Here is a 22,240-nt window from a genome sequence, read left to right on the forward strand (position 1 = left end):
CATCAGGAGGATATCTCCCATAACATAGACATCAGGAGGATATCTCCCCTAACACAGACATCAGGAGGATATCTCCCCTATCATAAAGAAAACATCAGGAGGATATCTCCCCTATCATAAAGACAACATCAGGAGGATATCTCCCCTAACATAGACATCAGGAGGATATCTCCCCTATCATAAAGACAACATCAGGAGGATATCTCCCCTATCATAAAGACAACATCAGGAGGATATCTCCCCTATCATAAAGACAACATCAGGAGGATATCTCCCCTAACATAGACATCAGGAGGATATCTCCCCTATCATAAAGACAACATCAGGAGGATATCTCCCCTAACATAAACATCAGGAGGATATCTCCCCTAACATAAAGAAAACAGCGGGAGGATATCTCCCCTAACATAGACATCAGGAGGATATCTCCCATAACATAGACATCAGGAGGATATCTCCCCTAACATAGACATCAGGAGGATATCTCCCCTAACACAGACATCAGGAGGATATCTCCCCTAACACAGATATCAGGAGGATATCTCCCCTAACACAGACATCAGGAGGATATCTCCCCTAACATAGACATTAGGAGGATATCTCCCCTAACATAGACATCAGGAGGATATCTCCCCTAACATAGACATTAGGAGGATATCTCCCCTAACATAGACATTAGGAGGATATCTCCCCTAACATAGACATCAGGAGGATATCTCCCCTATCATAAACATCAGGAGGATATCTCCCCTATCATAAACATCAGGAGGATATCTCCCCTATCATAGACATCAGGAGGATATCTCCCCTAACATAGACATCAGGAGGATATCTCCCCTAACATAGACATCAGGAGGATATCTCCCCTAACATAGACATCAGGAGGATATCTCCCCTAACATAGACATCAGGAGGATATCTCCCCTAACATAGACATCAGGAGGATATCTCCCCTAACATAGACATCAGGAGGATATCTCCCCTAACATAGACATCAGGAGGATATCTCCCCTATCATAGACATCAGGAGGATATCTCCCCTAACATAGACATCAGGAGGATATCTCCCCTAACATAGACATCAGGAGGATATCTCCCCTAACATAGACATCAGGAGGATATCTCCCCTATCATAAAGACAACATCAGGAGGAAATCTCCCCTAACATAGACATCAGGAGGATATCTCCCCTATCATAAAGACAACATCAGGAGGATATCTCCCCTATCATAAAGACAACATCAGGAGGATATCTCCCCTAACATAGACATCAGGAGGATATCTCCCCTAACATAGACATCAGGAGGATATCTCCCCTATCATAGACATCAGGAGGATATCTCCCCTATCATAGTCATCAGGAGGATATATCCCCTAACATAGACATCAGGAGGATATCTCCCCAAACATAGACATCAGGAGGATATCTCCCATAACATAGACATCAGGAGGATATCTCCCCATAGACATCAGGAGGATATCTCCCCTAACATAGACATCAGGAGGATATCTCCACTATCATAAACATCAGGAGGATATCTCCCCTATCATAGACATCAGGAGGATATCTCCCCTAACATAGACATCAGGAGGATATCTCCCCTATCATAATAGACATCAGGAGGATATGTCCCCATCATAGACATCAGGAGGATATCTCCCCTATCATAGACATCAGGAGGGATATCTCCCCCTAACATAGACATCAGGAGGAATATGTCCCCTAACATAGACAGCAGGAGGATATCTCCCCTAACATAGACATCAGGAGGATATCTCCCCTAACATAAACATCAGGAGGATATCTCCCCTATCATAGACATCAGGAGGATATCTCCCCTATCATAGACATCAGGAGGATATTTCCCCTAACATAAACATCAGGAGGATATCTCCACTATCATAGACATCAGGAGGATATCTCCCCTAACATAGACATCAGGAGGATATCTCCCCTATCATAGACATCAGGAGGATATCTCCCCTAACATAGACATCAGGAGGATATCTCCCCTAACATAGACATCAGGAGGATATCTCCCCTATCATAAACATCAGGAGGATATCTCCCCTATCATAAAGACAACATCAGGAGGATATCTCCCCTAACATAGACATCAGGAGGATATCTCCCCTATCATAAACATCAGGAGGATATCTCCCCTATCATAAACAGCGGGAGGATATCTCCCCTATCATAAACATCGGGAGGATATCTCCCCTAACATAAACAGCGGGAGGATATCTCCCCTAACATAGACATCGGGAGGATATCTCCCCTAACATAGACATCAGGAGGATATCTCCCCTAACATAGACATCAGGAGGATATCTCCCCTAACATAGACATCAGGAGGATATCTCCCCTAACATAGACATCAGGAGGATATCTCCCCTATCATTAAGACAACATCGGGAGGATATCTCCCCTAACATAGACATCAGGAGGATATCTCCCCTAACATAGACATCAGGAGGATATTTCCCCTAACATAGACATCAGGAGGATATCTCCCCTAACATAGACATCAGGAGGATATCTCCCCTAACATAGACATCAGGAGGATATCTCCCCTAACATAGACATCAGGAGGATATCTCCCCTAACATAGACATCAGGAGGATATCTCCCCTAACATAGACATCAGGAGGATATCTCCCCTAACATAGACATCAGGAGGATATCTCCCCTATCATAGACATCAGGAGGATATCTCCCCTATCATAGACATCAGGAGGATATCTCCCCTAACATAGACACCAGGAGGATATCTCCCCTAACATAGACATCAGGAGGATATCTCCCCTAACATAGACATCAGGAGGATATCTCCCCTATCATAAAGACAACATCAGGAGGAAATCTCCCCTAACATAGACATCAGGAGGATATCTCCCCTATCATAAAGACAACATCAGGAGGATATCTCCCCTATCATAAAGACAACATCAGGAGGATATCTCCCCTAACATAGACATCAGGAGGATATCTCCCCTAACATAAACATCAGGAGGATATCTCCCCTAACATAGACATCAGGAGGATATCTCCCCTAACATAGACATCAGGAGGATATCTCCCCTAACATAAACATCAGGAGGATATCTCCCCTATCATAAACAGCGGGAGGATATCTCCCCTAACATAGACATCAGGAGGATATCTCCCCTATCATAGACATCAGGAGGATATCTCCCCTAGCATAGACATCAGGAGGATATCTCCCCTAACATAGACATCAGGAGGATATCTCCCCTAACATAAACATCAGGAGGATATCTCCCCTAACATAGACATCAGGAGGATATCTCCCCTATCATAGACATCAGGAGGATATCTCCCCTATCATAAACATCAGGAGGATATCTCCCCTAACATAAACATCAGGAGGATATCTCCCCTAACATAGACATCAGGAGGATATCTCCCCTATCATAAAGACAACATCAGGAGGATATCTCCCCTAACATAGACATCAGGAGGAAATCTCCCCTAACATAGACATCAGGAGGATATCTCCCCTATCATAAAGACAACATCAGGAGGATATCTCCCCTATCATAAAGACAACATCAGGAGGATATCTCCCCTAACATAGACATCAGGAGGATATCTCCCCTAACATAAACATCAGGAGGATATCTCCCCTATCATAGACATCAGGAGGATATCTCCCCTATCATAGACATCAGGAGGATATTTCCCCTAACATAAACATCAGGAGGATATCTCCACTATCATAGACATCAGGAGGATATCTCCCCTAACATAGACATCAGGAGGATATCTCCCCTATCATAGACATCAGGAGGATATCTCCCCTAACATAGACATCAGGAGGATATCTCCCCTAACATAGACATCAGGAGGATATCTCCCCTATCATAAACATCAGGAGGATATCTCCCCTATCATAAAGACAACATCAGGAGGATATCTCCCCTAACATAGACATCAGGAGGATATCTCCCCTATCATAAACATCAGGAGGATATCTCCCCTATCATAAACAGCGGGAGGATATCTCCCCTATCATAAACATCGGGAGGATATCTCCCCTAACATAAACAGCGGGAGGATATCTCCCCTAACATAGACATCGGGAGGATATCTCCCCTAACATAGACATCAGGAGGATATCTCCCCTAACATAGACATCAGGAGGATATCTCCCCTAACATAGACATCAGGAGGATATCTCCCCTATCATTAAGACAACATCGGGAGGATATCTCCCCTAACATAGACATCAGGAGGATATCTCCCCTAACATAGACATCAGGAGGATATTTCCCCTAACATAGACATCAGGAGGATATCTCCCCTAACATAGACATCAGGAGGATATCTCCCCTAACATAGACATCAGGAGGATATCTCCCCTAACATAGACATCAGGAGGATATCTCCCCTAACATAGACATCAGGAGGATATCTCCCCTAACATAGACATCAGGAGGATATCTCCCCTAACATAGACATCAGGAGGATATCTCCCCTATCATAGACATCAGGAGGATATCTCCCCTATCATAGACATCAGGAGGATATCTCCCCTAACATAGACACCAGGAGGATATCTCCCCTAACATAGACATCAGGAGGATATCTCCCCTAACATAGACATCAGGAGGATATCTCCCCTATCATAAAGACAACATCAGGAGGAAATCTCCCCTAACATAGACATCAGGAGGATATCTCCCCTATCATAAAGACAACATCAGGAGGATATCTCCCCTATCATAAAGACAACATCAGGAGGATATCTCCCCTAACATAGACATCAGGAGGATATCTCCCCTAACATAAACATCAGGAGGATATCTCCCCTAACATAGACATCAGGAGGATATCTCCCCTAACATAGACATCAGGAGGATATCTCCCCTAACATAAACATCAGGAGGATATCTCCCCTATCATAAACAGCGGGAGGATATCTCCCCTAACATAGACATCAGGAGGATATCTCCCCTATCATAGACATCAGGAGGATATCTCCCCTAGCATAGACATCAGGAGGATATCTCCCCTAACATAGACATCAGGAGGATATCTCCCCTAACATAAACATCAGGAGGATATCTCCCCTAACATAGACATCAGGAGGATATCTCCCCTATCATAGACATCAGGAGGATATCTCCCCTATCATAAACATCAGGAGGATATCTCCCCTAACATAAACATCAGGAGGATATCTCCCCTAACATAGACATCAGGAGGATATCTCCCCTATCATAAAGACAACATCAGGAGGATATCTCCCCTAACATAGACATCAGGAGGAAATCTCCCCTAACATAGACATCAGGAGGATATCTCCCCTATCATAAAGACAACATCAGGAGGATATCTCCCCTATCATAAAGACAACATCAGGAGGATATCTCCCCTAACATAGACATCAGGAGGATATCTCCCCTAACATAAACATCAGGAGGATATCTCCCCTAACATAGACATCAGGAGGATATCTCCCCTAACATAGACATCAGGAGGATATCTCCCCTAACATAAACATCAGGAGGATATCTCCCCTATCATAAACAGCGGGAGGATATCTCCCCTAACATAGACATCAGGAGGATATCTCCCCTATCATAGACATCAGGAGGATATCTCCCCTAGCATAGACATCAGGAGGATATCTCCCCTAACATAGACATCAGGAGGATATCTCCCCTAACATAAACATCAGGAGGATATCTCCCCTAACATAGACATCAGGAGGATATCTCCCCTATCATAGACATCAGGAGGATATCTCCCCTATCATAAACATCAGGAGGATATCTCCCCTATCATAAACATCAGGAGGATATCTCCCCTATCATAAACATCAGGAGGATATCTCCCCTATCATAAACATCAGGAGGATATCTCCCCTATCATAAACATCAGGAGGATATCTCCCCTATCATAGACATCAGGAGGATATCTCCCCTAACATAGACATCAGGAGGATATCTCCCCTAACATAGACATCAGGAGGATATCTCCCCTAACATAGACATCAGGAGGATATCTCCCCTAACATAGACATCAGGAGGATATCTCCCCTAACATAGACATCAGGAGGATATCTCCCCTATCATAGACATCAGGAGGATATCTCCCCTAACATAGACATCAGGAGGATATCTCCACTATCATAAACATCAGGAGGATATCTCCCCTATCATAGACATCAGGAGGATATCTCCCCTAACATAGACATCAGGAGGATATCTCCCCTATCATAAACATCAGGAGGATATCTCCCCTAACATAGACATCAGGAGGATATCTCCCCTAACATAGACATCAGGAGGATATCTCCCCTAACATAGACATCAGGAGGATATCTCCCCTAACATAGACATCAGGAGGATATCTCCCCTATCATAAACATCAGGAGGATATCTCCCCTAACATAAACATCAGGAGGATATCTCCCCTAACATAGACATCAGGAGGATATCTCCCCTAACATAGACATCAGGAGGATATCTCCCCTAACATAGACATCAGGAGGATATCTCCCCTAACATAGACATCAGGAGGATATCTCCCCTATCATAAACATCAGGAGGATATCTCCCCTATCATAAACATCACGAGGATATCTCCCCTATCATAAACATCACGAGGATATCTCCCCTATCATAAATATCAGGAGGATATCTCCCCTATCATAGACATCAGGAGGATATCTCCCCTATCATAAACATCAGGAGGATATCTCCCCTATCATAGACATCAGGAGGATATCTCCCCTATCATAGACATCAGGAGGATATCTCCCCTATCATTGGAGACATTAAAACTTGTTTTTCAACCACTGCACAAATTCCTTGTTAACCAACTATAGTTTTGGCAAGTCGGTTAGGACATCTACTTTGAACATGACACAAATAATTTTTCCAACAATTGTTTACAGACAGATTATTTCACTTATAATTCACTGTATCACAATTCCAGTGGGTCAGAAGTTTACGTACACTAAGTTGACTTTGCCTTTAAACAGCTTGGAAAATTCCAGAAAATTATGTCATGGCTTTAGAAGCTTCTGATAGGCTAATTGACATAATATGAGTCAATTGGTGGTGTACCTGTGGATATATTTCAAGGCCTACTTTCAAACTCAGTGCCTCTTTGCTTGACATAATGGGAAAATCAAAAGAAATCAGCCAAGAAAAAAAGTTGTCGACCTCCACAAGTCTGGTTCATCCTTGGGAGGTAACACGTTCATCTGTACAAACAATAGTACGCAAGTATAAACACCATGTGACCACGCAGCCGTCATACCGCTCAGGAAGGAGATGCGTTCTGACTCCTAGAGATGAACGTACTTTGGTGCGAAAAGTGAAAATCAATCCCAGAACAACAGCAAAGGACCTTGTGAAGCTGCTGGAGGAAACGGGTACAAACGTATCTATATCCACAGTAAAACGAGTCCTAAATTGACGTAACCTGAAAGGCCGCTCAGCAAGGAAGAAGCCACTGCTCCAAAACTGCCATAACAAAATCCAGACTACGGTTTGCATCTGCACATGGGGACAAAGATCATACTTTTCATCAGAAATGTCTGATGAAACAAAAATAGAACTGTTTGGCCATAATGACCATCGTTATGTTTGGAGGAAAAATGTGGAGTCTTGCAAGCCGAAGAACACCATCCCAACCGTGAAGCACAGGGGTGGCAGCCTCATGTTGTGGGGGTGCTTTGCTGCAGGAGGGACTGGTGCACTTCACAAAATAGATGGCATCATGAGGCGGGAAAATGATGTGGATATATTTAAGCAACATCTCAAGACATTAGTCGGGAAGTTAAAGCTTGGTCGCAAATGGGTCTTCCAAATGGACAGTGACCCCAAGCATACTTCCAAAGTTATGGCGAATGGCTTAAGGACAACAAAGTCAAGGTATTGGAGTGGCTATCACAAAGCCCTGACCTCAATCCTATAGAAAATTTGTGGGCAGAACTGAAAAAGCGTGTGCGAGCAAGGAGGCCTACAAACCTGACTCAGTTACACCAGCTCTGTCAGGAGGAATGGGCGAAAATTCACCCATTATTGTGGGAAGCTTGTGGAATGCTACCCGAAACGTTTGACCCAAGTTAAACAATTTAAAGGCAATGCTACCAAATACTACTTGAGTGTATATAAACTTCTGACCAACTGGGAATGTGATGAAAGAAATAAAAGCTGAAATAAATCATTCTCTCTACTATTATTCTGACATTTCACATTCTTCAAATAAAGTGGTGATCCTAACTGACCTAAGACAGGGAATTTTTACTATGATTAAATGTCAGGAATTGTGGAAAACTGAGCTTAAATGTATTTGTCTAAGGTGTATGTAAACTTCCGACTTCAACTGTACCTTTACATGATCGTGTGTTGCTGTGTATTTTCCTACCAGGGTATCGGAGGGAGACGGGCCCCGATGAGAGAGACCAAGCCGGTGAACTCCCGCCGCTACACCGCCACATTCGACGTGGAGAACACCACTAAGGGAGACTCTGGACGCTACCGCTGCATCGTCCACTCAAACAAGGGCGTGGGCGTGTCCAGTTATGCCGACCTGACCGTCAAACGTAAGTCACGTTCTGCTTGTGCCTCCTATATTGACTTGCCAAAAAGACCGGTAAAGTTTCCTCACAAATAGGTGCTACGTCAGGGACTACTGTCTGTATGCACTGTACAGTATACTATGTTAGGGTTATCCCTATGCATACAGTATCTCTGTTTAAGAGTGAAGGAGTTATGAAATAACATTTCACTTTGACTTTTAGTCAACTATAATAGATATTTAATTTAGTTAATTTCTTCAACCAGTCCCAAATTAACCATGCTCTCAGTCACAAACCAGTCTGGCATTATATTGTATAATTTCCAATGTCAAGGCCAAGAGTGGGCCTCTCTCTCTCAATCTCCATAGCTCAGGATCAGCCTCAGTGATTGGCTTCTATTGTACTCTAAATGTCTCTCTTAGGAAGTTCAGTGTGAGGGATAGCTATAATCCTGGCCTGCCAGATAGAGACCTGTCAATCACTCTTAAATAGCCCTGCACGTTTCCACCAGCACACTCTGTCTCTTTGTGCAGCAGGCGCCAGCGGCGGCCTCACTGACAATGTGTCGGAGGAGGAGGTGTGTGTGTGTGTGTGCATGTTTATTAGGTACACCACCCCGTTCATGAAAATGGTTCGCTCCTACAGACTATATAAAACAGGCAGACAGGCATCAAGGCATTGAGGTACTGTTCGATTGAATGTTAGGATGGGCGGAACAAGTGACCTAAGCAACTTTGAGCATGGTGTGATCATCCGTGCCAGGTGCTCCGTTTCCAGTATCTCAGACATGGCTGGCCAGTGTCTCTTGCACGACATGTGTAGGGTTTACCTAGAATGACGCGACAAACAAAAAACATCCAGTCAGCGGCAGTCCTGAAGGGGGAAAAACACCTTGTTGGCGAAAGGTCGAAGGACAATGGCAAGAATCGTGCGAGCTAACAGGCAGGCCACAAACAGTGAAATAACGGTGCAGTACAACAGTGGTGTGGAGAACGGCTTCTCGGAACGCACAACTTGTCAGTCCTTTCCACAGATGGGCTATTGCAGCAAACAACCACACCAGGTTTTACTCGTAGCAGCTAAAAACAAGAAGTGGCTCCAGTGGGTACACTATCACCAACACTGGAGAATTGAGGAGTGGAAAACCATTGCCTGGTCCGGCAAATCCCGGTTCCTGTTGCGTCATGCTGAAACGCCGTTACCAAAGACTCCCGTTCTTCTCACATCCCTAATTGGGGATGTATTATAACAGCAACAACCAGTTCCCTTTTATTTGTTTAAATTGATTCGTCTACATTTTTTCATCCCGGCCGTTTGTCCCCCTCTCACTGATCTAATATTTAATGTAGGAAACAGTACATTTTCATATTCACATCATGTTTATGAATTTGCCAACACCGACTCGGTTCGTATTCACCCCTTGTTTTATTCCATCCAATTTATGAGGCAGTGTTTTCGTCTAGTGAAGACGTGTGGTGGCTTTGTCAGCAGAGTGCTACACAGCTCTTCTCTGTCTTTGAGTTGGTGACCCTACTGCCCTGGTCCTGTTTTCACACAGAGTAGGAGTGCTGATATAGCAGTCTAGCCTTTTAGATCATAATGAATAGGATTATATGGAGGGAGCTGATCCCAGATCTACAGAAGGGGGGGGGGGGGGGCTGATCCCAGATCTACAGAAGGGGGGGGGGGGCTGATCCCAGATCTACAGAAGGGGGGCTGATCCCAGATCTACAGAAGGGGGGCTGATCCCAGATCTACAGAAGGGGGGCTGATCCCAGATCTACAGAAGGGGGGCTGATCCCAGATCTACAGAAGGGGGGCTGATCCCAGATCTACAGAAGGGGGGCTGATCCCAGATCTACAGAAGGGGGGCTGATCCCAGATCTACAGAGGGGGGCTGATCCCAGATCTACAGAGGGGGCTGATCCCAGATCTACAGAGGGGGGCTGATCCCAGATCTACAGAGGGGGGCTGATCCCAGATCTACAGAGGGGGGCTGATCCCAGATCTACAGAGGGGGGCTGATCCCAGATCTACAGAGGGAGGGGGGCTGATCCCAGATCTACAGAGGGAGGGGGGCTGATCCCAGATCTACAGAGGGAGGGGGGCTGATCCCAGATCTACAGAGGGAGGGGGGCTGATCCCAGATCTACAGAGGGAGGGGGGCTGATACCAGATCTACAGAGGGAGGGGGGCTGATACCAGATCTACAGAGGGAGGGGGGGCTGATACCAGATCTACAGAGGGAGGGGGGCTGATCCCAGATCTACAGAGGGAGGGGGGCTGATCCCAGATCTACAGAGGGAGGGGGGCTGATCCCAGATCTACAGAGGGAGGGGGGCTGATCCCAGATCTACAGAGGGAGGGGGGCTGATCCCAGATCTACAGAGGGAGGGGGGCTGATCCCAGATCTACAGAGGGAGGGGGCTGATTCCAGATCTACAGAGGGAGGGGGCTGATTCCAGATCTACAGAGGGAGGGGGCTGATTCCAGATCTACAGAGGGAGGGGGCTGATTCCAGATCTACAGAGGGAGGGGGCTGATTCCAGATCTACAGAGGGAGGGGGCTGATTCCAGATCTACAGAGGGAGGGGGCTGATTCCAGATCTACAGAGGGAGGGGGCTGATTCCAGATCTACAGAGGGAGGGGGCTGATTCCAGATCTACAGAGGGAGGGGGCTGATTCCAGATCTACAGAGGGAGGGGGCTGATTCCAGATCTACAGAGGGAGGGGGCTGATTCCAGATCTACAGAGGGAGGGGGCTGATTCCAGATCTACAGAGGGAGGGGGCTGATTCCAGATCTACAGAGGGAGGGGGCTGATTCCAGATCTACAGAGGGAGGGGGCTGATTCCAGATCTACAGAGGGAGGGGGCTGATTCCAGATCTACAGAGGGAGGGGGCTGATTCCAGATCTACAGAGGGGGGGGGCTGATTCCAGATCTACAGAGGGAGGGGGCTGATTCCAGATCTACAGAGGGAGGGGGCTGATTCCAGATCTACAGAGGGAGGGGGCTGATTCCAGATCTACAGAGGGGGGGGCTGATTCCAGATCTACAGAAGGGGGGAGGCGGATCCCAGATCTACAGAAGGGGGAGGCGGATCCCAGATCTACAGAGGGGGGGGGAGGGGGCTGATCCCAGATCTACAGAGGGGGGGGGAGGGGGCTGACCCCAGAACTACAGAGGGGGTGGGGGGAGGCTGATCCCAGATCTAGCCAAGGACACCGAGTACCAGGGATACTGACCCAAGGATGGTCTTTAAAGTCCCAATGCAGCCGTTTTTATATCAATATCGAATTGAGTTTTTGGGTAACAATTAAGTACCTTACTATAATTGATTTTCATTCAAATGGGCAAAAATAGCTTTTTACCAAAACACCATTTCCCAAGCAAGAATTTAGCTAGGACTGTCTGGGAGTGGTTTGAGTGGGAGGGGGAACTGAAAACTAGCTGTTATTGGCAGAGCGGTTTGGAACTCTTTTTAATTGGTTTCTATTAACCAATTAACCGCATGGTGATGTCACCATGGAAAGCCGACACTCCTGCCCATACAATCCTGCTGATTAGAAGGTCCTGTGTAGATTGTATTTTCAACCAGTAACTATCAGGAAACAACACTGATGAAATGTTTTCACACTTCTACAGCGTTGGTTTCATCAGCTGTTGTACAATATGATATAAAACATAGGGAAAACTGAATGTTGACTGCACTGGGCCTTTAACCCTGCTGTGGTCATGTAGGACTGAACCTGAGGTTAACAAGTCTGACCTGAGGCATGTAGAAGAATGACTGGGGTTATAAATTATTCACGTTGTACTGTTTAACCCCAACATGGCCCATCAGGTCCCAGAGAGGGACATTACTATACCACTACTGCCAGTTAGAGGACATGATATGATTTGGTAGGATATATTATTCACCTGGAACTCTACCTACTGCACAGGTGTATGTTAACCCTTTAGAGACTGGTATAGATTTGCACTTTCGGCTTTGGACATCGATCCTTTTACTTTTTGTTTGCAGTGAATGTCACTTTTTGCTCTCACTTTGGATGTAGTTCAAGGTATTGAGTCTCTTTAGATGACCTCTTTGTCAGAGCGCGGCCAGCTAGGTCACAAGGGAGGGCTTGGCATCTATCTCAGAACACTGTGCCTTAGCCATACCTAATGTGCCTGTATCAGTAGCTTAGGCATACACTGCACCCCTAGAATGAACAAAAGCTCCCTTTCTGAACAGACCTGACCTCCATATTGCACCATTTAGAAGCACTATCACTGCCTGGAGTTAGAACTACTGTTTGTGAATCTCACAGGCTTATTAGCGTACCATGTCCTCCCTCTTCACCTGGTCTTTCCAAGGTGTGCATGTGTAACAGTATAGCTTCCGTCCCTCTCCTCGCCCCTACCTGGGCTCGAACCAGGGACCCTCTGCACACATCGACAACAGCCACCCTCGAAGCATCGTTACCCATCGCTCCACAAAAGCCGCGGCCCTTCACCGACCGCGCACCACCGCTAACTAGCTAGCCATTTTACATCGGTTACACTCACCCCCCTTTTGACCTATATATATATATATATATATATTTTTTTTTTTACTGCCTCCCACGAAGCATCGTTACCCATCGCTCCACAAAAGCCGCGGCCCATGCAGAGCAAGGGGAGCAACTACTTCATGGTCTCAGAGCGAGTGATGAACACCGATTTGAAACGCTGTTAGCGCGTACTAGCTAGACATTTGACATCGGTTACACATGGCTAGCACTGCCACACTAGCAACAACAAGCGTGCTCACAGAACATCCAACGTCTGTTTTCGAAATCCTTTCCAAATATTGAACCCTAGTCATTTCAGCACAATGCTAATGGTATGGGGAGTGGGAGTGTACATGAGCTTCCACAGCCCATGGGACAGGGACCAGTCATCTGGGGAACCGTGCGGGCTTAGGGGTTGGGTTGCATGGGAGCCGACCAGCCAATAACATTTAATTCAGCCTGTTTAGGGTAGGGCCCTGTGACCACTGGGAGGGTGTGGCTAGCAGCAGGTGCTATATAAAGTCACAGCTGCTTTTAGTTTCATAGTGCCTCTCCAGTCCAGTCCACACGGCTCGCTGCTTGCTTACTCAGCGCTTATGGCTACATGCAGCCATCCAGCGCCACGGCGACAGCTGAGCGCCACGACCAACCACATGGCGACCACATGTGGACTCGCTTGCTGCCACGAGCAGGCTCTTTGAACAAGGGGCACTCTTTTATCACTTCTAGGTTGTTGAGCAAGTGGGACTTGTAGTTCAACTGTAAAGTGGGACTTGTAGTTCAACTGTAATTATGGATGAAGTCCCTTTTATTTGTTGGGCAACGTGGTGACGATGGGGATATCACTCCTCCAGAATTCGTCTCAAATACTATTTGTTTTGTTTGTACTTCAGCTGCAATTGATTACGCTTGCCTGGCCCAATGGAGCCAGCAGGATGGTCCCAAAAGTGCAAACTGCACCCCTCTGTAACTCTCGGCAGACTCAATCAAATGCTCAGTGTTTGTTAGAAAACAAATCCTCTCACCATACTGATTGATGTTGTCTGTAATGTCAGCCCCAGCGCATTATGCTGTTTAGTCATTACTGATGGTTGATACCCACGTGGAGGTGAAAGGGAGTGAGGCCTGACACATCACACGGCACCCGTCAGTACGATATGGCTCCAACCTTTTGTTTTCCCATTCTGCTACGCGTCAGTGGCCGCGACGGATCGATTGCCGGGCCCTCCCGAAGCTGTTGAAGGACCTGATATCTTATTTATCTCTTTCTTTCTTCCCCCAACCCAAACAAAATGACATAGATGATGTGGTATCGGCTTAGCGGAGATGGAGACCCCTAGAACACCTTACAAGCCCCGCCGTCTAACTCCACCGCACAGCCAGATTGAACTGTCACTTCATCTCAAAGTTAATCTGAGCTGACGATGAGGTGGCATCGCTCTCTCTCTCTCTCTCTCTGTTCTCTCGCTCTGTTTTCTCTCTCTGTTCTCTCTCTGTGTTCTCTCTCTGTGTTCTCTCTCTCTCTCTTTCGCTCTCTCTCTGTGTGTTCTCTCGCTCTCTCTCTCTCTGTTCTCTCTCTCTCTGTTCTCTCTCTCTCTCTCTCTCTCTCTCTCTCTCTCTCTCTCTCTCTCTCTCTCTCTCTCTCTCTCTCTCTCTCTCTCTCTCTGTTCTCTCAATTCAATTCAATTCAATTCAAGGGGCTTTATTGGCATGGGAAACATGTGTTAACATTGCCAAAGCAAGTGAGGTAGGTAATATACAAAAGTCAAATAAACAATAAAAATGAACAGTAAACATCTCTCTCTCTCTCTGTTCTCTCTCTCTCTCTCTCTCTCTGTTCTCTCGCTCTCTCTCTCTGTTCTCTCTCTCTCTCTCTCTCTCTGTTCTCTCGCTCTCTCTCTCTGTTCTCTCTGTTCTCTCTCGCTGCTTCTAGAGACAGTAAAAGGTTTTTATTTGGCATGTGAGTCTCTCCACCTGTTTGCCGTCTGATAACAGTTAAATCAGTCAGTACCCCAGGGAACAGGACAGCTGTCTTGACTGCTAAAGAAAGACGGTTAAATCATCTAGACAACCTTTGTTTGAGTGGTTGGTCTCTATCATCAAAATAGAATGAATTGTACATCTATACTCTATCAGGGGTTGAAATTATTTTTCAAAGTGATGGTTGTGGGAAAATTATAAAATCACCAGGAATTCAGCAATTTTTTGACATTTTCTAAATCTGTTCCCAAATATTCCCAAAAATAAAAGCGTAATCAAGGTATGAAATCATTTTTATTTTAAAATACAATCTCTTTCTGGTCTTAGTTGTGGACAATTTGCAGTGTAGAAATGATTATAATCATTTTCCGGCCCCCGACCACTCGCTCCGACAAAAATCGGCCCGCTGCTGAATCTAGTTGCCTAGCTACCCTTGGTCTAAATGTAACAGACCTGTATTCAAATGTGTTGTCTATGTAAAAATACCTGCACTTGTCTGGTGTCTGCCGCAATGGGACCAATACAATAGTACCTAAAGTGCAAACCCCGCTGGCATTCCAGGCAGGCTCAATGAAAGGAAAGAAACACTATGTAAACCCAGGTATGAAACGTATAGAGTGGTGTAAACAGGGAAAAGGGAAGAGGAAGGGGTATGAGATGCAGGGAGGGTCAACAAGTGGGCGGCCATGACGTCTGTCTGGTCTGTCACATGCTGTGAGAGCGGCTCTGAGACTGCTGGGTAACTCCTGGGGCCACGGAGCAGACACCATCTAGTGAGAGGGAAGAGAATGGGAGAGAGGGGGGAGGGTATCAAGAGGGAGAGAGAATTTAGCTTGACCAATGCCACCACACGACCCACAACAATAACACTAACTATTTTCAGTAGCTCCATATTGTTACCTAGTTTCCTTGGAGGGTTTCCAATAATGACACTTCCATTGACTCCAGTGTGTATAATATATCTGAAGTCTATAAAACACAGTCCAGAGTCAGACGTCAACCCCAGTGGACACATTACAGACAGAGGTCTAGGGCCGTATTTCACACAGCGTCTCATAGTAGCAGTGAAGATCTAGGATCAGGTCCCCTTGTCCATCTCATTCATTTCAATCTAAAAGTTACAGATGGTCCTAGATCAGCACTGCTATTGAGAGACGCTTGATACATACAGCCCCTGGGCAGACATTCTGTCTTTTCCATCTCACGGAAAAGTCACACGTTATGAGGCCAGGCTGACAGGAAGACAGATGAGCCATTACTTAACCAGTAATTGGTGTTCTCACTGGTTCCAATCGATATCAGAGACCATGGTGTGTGTGTGTGTGTGTGTGTGTGTGTGTGTGTGTGTGTGTGTGTGTGTGTGTGTGTGTGTGTGTGTGTGTGTGTGTGTGTGTGTGTGTGTGTGTGTGTGTGTGTGTGTGTGTGTGTGTGTGTGTGTGTGTGTGTGTGTGTGAACTACACACACCTCCGAAGGCGACAAAGCGCTCCGAGGTCCTGTTTTTCTTCCCACCGGAGAACTCCTGTAAATCGTGATGTATTGTATGAAAGCAACAGCCTAATATAATGTATATTCAGTAAACTAAAGGTGTATGTCCTCACTCCTCATATGCACTTCCTGTATAAAAAACAGTGTTATAGATAACTGGAAAACTAGACTGTTCAGTCTCTCTGAGATCAAATCTTCACATTAGTCACTGATATCCAAGTCTTATCTAGTCAGGTAGTAAATGCATCCGAGTTGCCAGACTTGGTCTCACCATGACACCTGGCTGGCCTGTCGGACAAGCTATCATCACGGTAAGTACTAGCTATAGGCTAAGTCAACCCCTCGTGTATGTGTGACTCAGAAGGATTGACAGTCCCATTTGTGTGAGACACTCATCACGCAAGATCAGTGGGTGAGAGAGGGGCCATATCAAACTTCAAAGGCCAACACTGGGCTGTGTTTAGACCTAAGACGCTGACGTCACACGTCCATGGAAGTTGAGTCAGTCACTCCCTAGACCCGGCACTGAAAACACCCTTATAGAGCAAAAACATTCACCCTCACAATGGACAGGAATTGGCTCATTGTCTTATTGTTGACGATTGAACACGATAGACTGACTTTGGTACAATGGATCCTCCTCAGAGTTCTCTTCAGGAAGACAGAGAGCGCTGGGTAGAGGAGAGGGAGATTGTGGAAATGGGTCACCGGGAGAAAGAGAGCAGGACCAGTGGGAGTGATGAGTAATGGATTCAGGTTAGCTGTTCTACCGGCGAAGGTCGGGAAATTAATTGGTTTAACTCATTACCTCGGTTCGGATCTCCCCTTTTTTCACCGTGCTCTCCACCTCAGCCCGGAACTCCCGGCTTTGTGTGAGGCACCGCGACCACAATCACTTAATTGCTCCTGCTTAAGATTTAAGCCGCCGATATCATGCGAACATGCATTCTATTTCTCTGCAGACTCACGTTGGGTGTAATTGAGAATTCTCTCTGTTCTGCTCTGTTTGCAGAGTGAACCTGTAGTATTTGCATAGTTTTAGTGTTTCTCTACGTTGACTGCAGGTTTAGCACAGAGAGCTTTTTGCCATCTCTCTTGTATTGCAGAGTCAAAATTAATCATCAAGAAACAGAACAGATATTTTGCAATATAACATTGACGTTATATCAGTTCCTGGACCGTATGAATAAAAGCCCCTAGGGAATGAATATAAAGTGTCTCTGGGGATAAAATAATTATTATATCATAAAGAATTAACATTTGGTAGGTAAACTCACAGTATTTGTCCACCAATTGAAATGACTATTTAAGACTTCTTATCTAACGCTCATCTCTTCCTCTTGTCCCCCAGAACCCCCGGTGCCCATCGCTCCGCCCCAGCTTACCGCTGTGGGCGCCACCTACCTGTGGATCCAGCTCAACGCCAACTCCATCAATGGCGACGGGCCCATCGTGGAGCGGGAGGTCGAGTACCGCACGGTGGCGGGCAGCCTCATTGACAACCAGCCCGTGGACAAGACCACGCACAAGATTGGCCACCTGGACCCTGACACGGAGTACGAGATCAGCGTTCTGCTCACCCGCCCCCTGGACGGAGGAACGGGGGCCCCAGGACCTCCCCTGAGGGCCAAGACCAAGTGTGCCGGTGAGTCCCAAGACGTGCAGGGATGCAGACGCGCGTGCACACACACACCATGGGAGTGGCAGAAGGCCCTTTTTCCATGTATACAGTACGATGTTGTACAGTTACATACTAGCGGTTACATACTAGCAGTTAGATAAACTCAGCAAAAAAATAAATGTCCTCTGACTGTCAACTGCATTTATTTTCAGCAAACTTAATATGTGTAAATATTTGTATGAACATAACAAGACTCAACAACTGAGACATAAACTGAACAAGTTCCACAGACATGTGACTAAAATAAATTGAATAATGTGTCCCTGAACAAAGGGGGAGGGTCAAAATGAAAAATAAGTCAGTATCTGGTGTGGCCACCAGCTGCGTTAAGTACTGCAGTGCATCTCCTCATGGACTGCACCAGATTTGCCAGTTCTTGCTGTGAGATGTTACCCCACTCTTCCACCAAAGCACCTGCAAGTTCTCGGACATTTCTGGGGGGAATGGCCCTAACCCTCACCCTCCGATCCAACAGGCCCCAGACGTGCTCAGTGGAATTGAGATCCGGGCTCTTCGCTGGCCATGGCAGAACACTGACATTCTTGTCTTGCAGGAAATCATGCACAGAACGAGCAGTATGGCTGGTGGCATTGTCATGCTGTAGGGTCATATCAGGATGAGTCTGTAGGAAGGGTACCACATGAAGGAGGATGTCTTCCCTGTAACGCACAGCATTGAGATTGCCTGCAATGACAACAAGCTCAGTCCAATGACGCTGTGACACACCGTCCCAGACCATGACGGACCCTCCACCTCCAAATCGATCCCGCTCCAGAGTACAGGCCTCGGTGTAACGATCATTCCTTCGGCGATAAATGCAAATCCGACCATCACCCCTGGTGAGACAAAACCACGACTCGTCAGTGAAGAGCACTTTTTGCCAGTCCTGTCTGGTCCAGCGACGGTGGGTTTGTGCCCATAGGCAACGTTGTTGCCGGTTATGTCTGGTGTCTGTTATTACAACAGGCCTACAAGCCCTCAGTCCAGCCTCTCTCAGGCTATTGCGGACAGTCTGAGCACTAATAGTTAGATAGTTAGTAGCCGTTAGATAGCAGCCGTTAGATAGTTAGTAGCCGTTAGATAGTTAGTAGCTGTTAGATAGTTAGTAGCCGTTAGATAGATAGTAGCCGTTAGATAGATAGTAGCCGTTAGATAGTTAGTAGCCGTTAGATAGATAGTAGCCGCTAGATAGTAGCCGCTAGATAGATAGTAGCCGCTAGATAGATAGTAGCCGTTAGATAGTTAGTAGCCGCTAGATAGTTAGTAGCCGTTAGATAGATAGTAGCCGCTAGATAGATAGTAGCCGCTAGATAGATAGTAGCCGCTAGATAGATAGTAGCCGCTAGATAGATAGTAGCCGCTAGATAGATAGTAGCCGTTAGATAGTTAGTAGCCGTTAGATAGTTAGTAGCCGTTAGATAGTTAGTAGCCGTTAGATAGATAGTAGCCGCTAGATAGATAGTAGCCGTTAGATAGGATAGATAGTAGCCGTTAGATAGGATAGATAGTAGCCATTAGATAGGATAGGTAGTAGCCGTTAGATAGGATAGGTAGTAGCCGCTAGATAGGATAGGTAGTAGCCGCTAGATAGGATAGGTAGTAGCCGCTAGATAGGATAGGTAGTAGCCGCTAGATAGGATAGGTAGTAGCCGCTAGATAGATAGTAGCCGCTAGATAGGATAGATAGTAGCCGCTAGATAGGATAGATAGTAGCCGCTAGATAGGATAGATAGTAGCCGTTAGATAGATAGTAGCCGCTAGATAGATAGTAGCCGCTAGATAGGATAGATAGTAGCCGCTAGATAGGATAGATAGTAGCCGTTAGATAGATAGTAGCCGCTAGATAGATAGTAGCCGCTAGATAGATAGTAGCCGCTAGATAGGATAGATAGTAGCCGCTAGATAGGATAGATAGTAGCCGTTAGATAGATAGTAGCCGTTAGATAGATAGTAGCCGTTAGATAGATAGTAGCCGTTAGATAGATAGTAGCCGTTAGATAGATAGTAGCCGTTAGATAGATAGATAATAGCCGTTAGATAGTTAGATAGTAGCCATTAGATAGATAGTAGCCGTTAGATAGATAGTAGCCGTTAGATAGATAGTAGCCGTTAGATAGATAGTAGCCGTTAGATAGTTAGATAGTTAGATAGTAGCCGTTAGATAGTTAGTAGCCGTTAGATAGTAGCCGTTAGATAGTTAGATAGTAGCCGTTAGATAGCTAGATAGTAGCCGTTAGATAGATAGTAGCCGTTAGATAGATAGTAGCCGTTAGATAGATAGTAGCCGTTAGATAGATAGTAGCCGTTAGATAGTAGCCGTTAGATAGTTAGATAGTAGCCGTTAGATAGTAGCCGTTAGATAGATAGTAGCCGTTAGATAGTAGCCGTTAGATAGATAGTAGCCGTTAGATAGTAGCCGTTAGATAGATAGTAGCCGTTAGATAGTTAGTAGCCGTTAGATAGATAGTAGCCGTTAGATAGATAGTAGCCGTTAGATAGATAGTAGCCGTTAGATAGATAGTAGCCGTTAGATAGTTAGTAGCCGTTAGATAGTTAGTAGCCGTTAGATAGTTAGTAGCCGTTAGATAGTTAGATAGTAGCCGTTAGATAGATAGTAGCCATTAGATAGTTAGATAGTAGCCGTTAGATAGTAGCCATTAGATAGTTAGATAGTAGCCGTTAGATAGTAGCCATTAGATAGTTAGATAGTAGCCATTAGATAGTAGCCATTAGATAGTTAGATAGTAGCCCTTAGATAGATAGTAGCCATTAGATAGATAGTAGCCATTAGATAGTTAGATAGTAGCCATTAGATAGATAGTAGCCATTAGATAGTTAGATAGTAGCCATTAGATAGATAGTAGCCATTAGATAGTTAGATAGTAGCCGTTAGATAGTAGCCATTAGATAGTTAGATAGTAGCCGTTAGATAGTAGCCATTAGATAGTTAGATAGTAGCCATTAGATAGTTAGATAGTAGCCATTAGATAGTTAGATAGTAGCCATTAGATAGTTAGATAGTAGCCATTAGATAGTTAGATAGTAAGATAGTAGCCATTAGATAGTTAGATAGTAGCCATTAGATAGTTAGATAGTAGCCGTTAGATAGTAGCCATTAGATAGTTAGTTAGTAGCCGTTAGATAGTTAGTAGCCGTTAGATAGTTAGTAGCCGTGAGATAGCAGTCGTTAGATAGTTAGTAGCCGTTAGTTAGTAGCATTTAGATAGTTAGATAGTAGCCGTTAGATAGATAGTAGCCGTTAGATATTAGCCGCTAGATAGTTAGTAGCCGATAGATATTAGCCGCTAGATAGTTAGTAGCCGTTAGATAGTTAGTAGCCGTTAGATAGTAGCATTTAGATAGTTAGATAGTAGCCGTTAGATAGATAGTAGCCGTTAGATATTAGCCGCTAGATAGTTAGTAGCCGTTAGATAGATAGTAGCCGTTAGATAGTTAGTAGCCGTTAGATAGTAGCATTTAGATAGTTAGTAGCCGTTAGATAGTTGAATTTACATAGTAGCCGTTAGATAGTAGCCGTTAGATAGTTAGTAGCCGTTAGATAGTAGCATGTAGATAGTTAGATAGTAGCTGTTAGATAGATAGTAGCTGTTAGATAGGACACGGTGTAATGCACAGTCGTACATTAACCAGTTGGACCCTGTCGCTATACTGTGGTGCAGTGCTTGCTTACTTATGGCTGTTCATTGACGTCTACTTGAATGGGGGTGGTGTAATATATACAGTGAGGTTCTTAGATAAAGCGAAACAGTCATCCAGTGAATTGCCTAACACTACATACTTTTACATGTCATCCAATTACACATTTAAGCACACTCCCCGTAGTCACATACTACAAATTGAAATACACTTGTATTTACTGTCAAAAACTACACGGTCATACTTAACGTACTAATGTGATCCATGCGAATGTCTGAGTTACATTCTCATGGATGGATCTCACGTTCCACCCATCTGGCCTTAGGGGCTTTAACAGT

General features: G+C 45.3%; 1 protein-coding gene across 8 annotated transcripts in view; it reads left to right on the forward strand.

The window, feature by feature from the left end:
• Positions 1 to 22,240, forward strand: part of LOC139583365 (receptor-type tyrosine-protein phosphatase mu-like) — a 309,931-nt gene that overhangs the window by 130,569 nt on the left and 157,122 nt on the right. For all 8 annotated transcript variants that reach the window (XM_071414354.1, XM_071414355.1, XM_071414358.1 and 5 more), the window contains exons 6-7: positions 8,411 to 8,585; positions 17,916 to 18,209. In XM_071414354.1, coding sequence (XP_071270455.1) covers positions 8,411 to 8,585; positions 17,916 to 18,209 — 469 coding nt within the window. The remainder of the gene's footprint in view (positions 1 to 8,410; positions 8,586 to 17,915; positions 18,210 to 22,240) is intronic.

Source organism: Salvelinus alpinus, chromosome 8 (assembly GCF_045679555.1).
Source record: "Salvelinus alpinus chromosome 8, SLU_Salpinus.1, whole genome shotgun sequence".
Classification (NCBI taxonomy): Eukaryota; Metazoa; Chordata; class Actinopteri; order Salmoniformes; family Salmonidae; genus Salvelinus; species Salvelinus alpinus.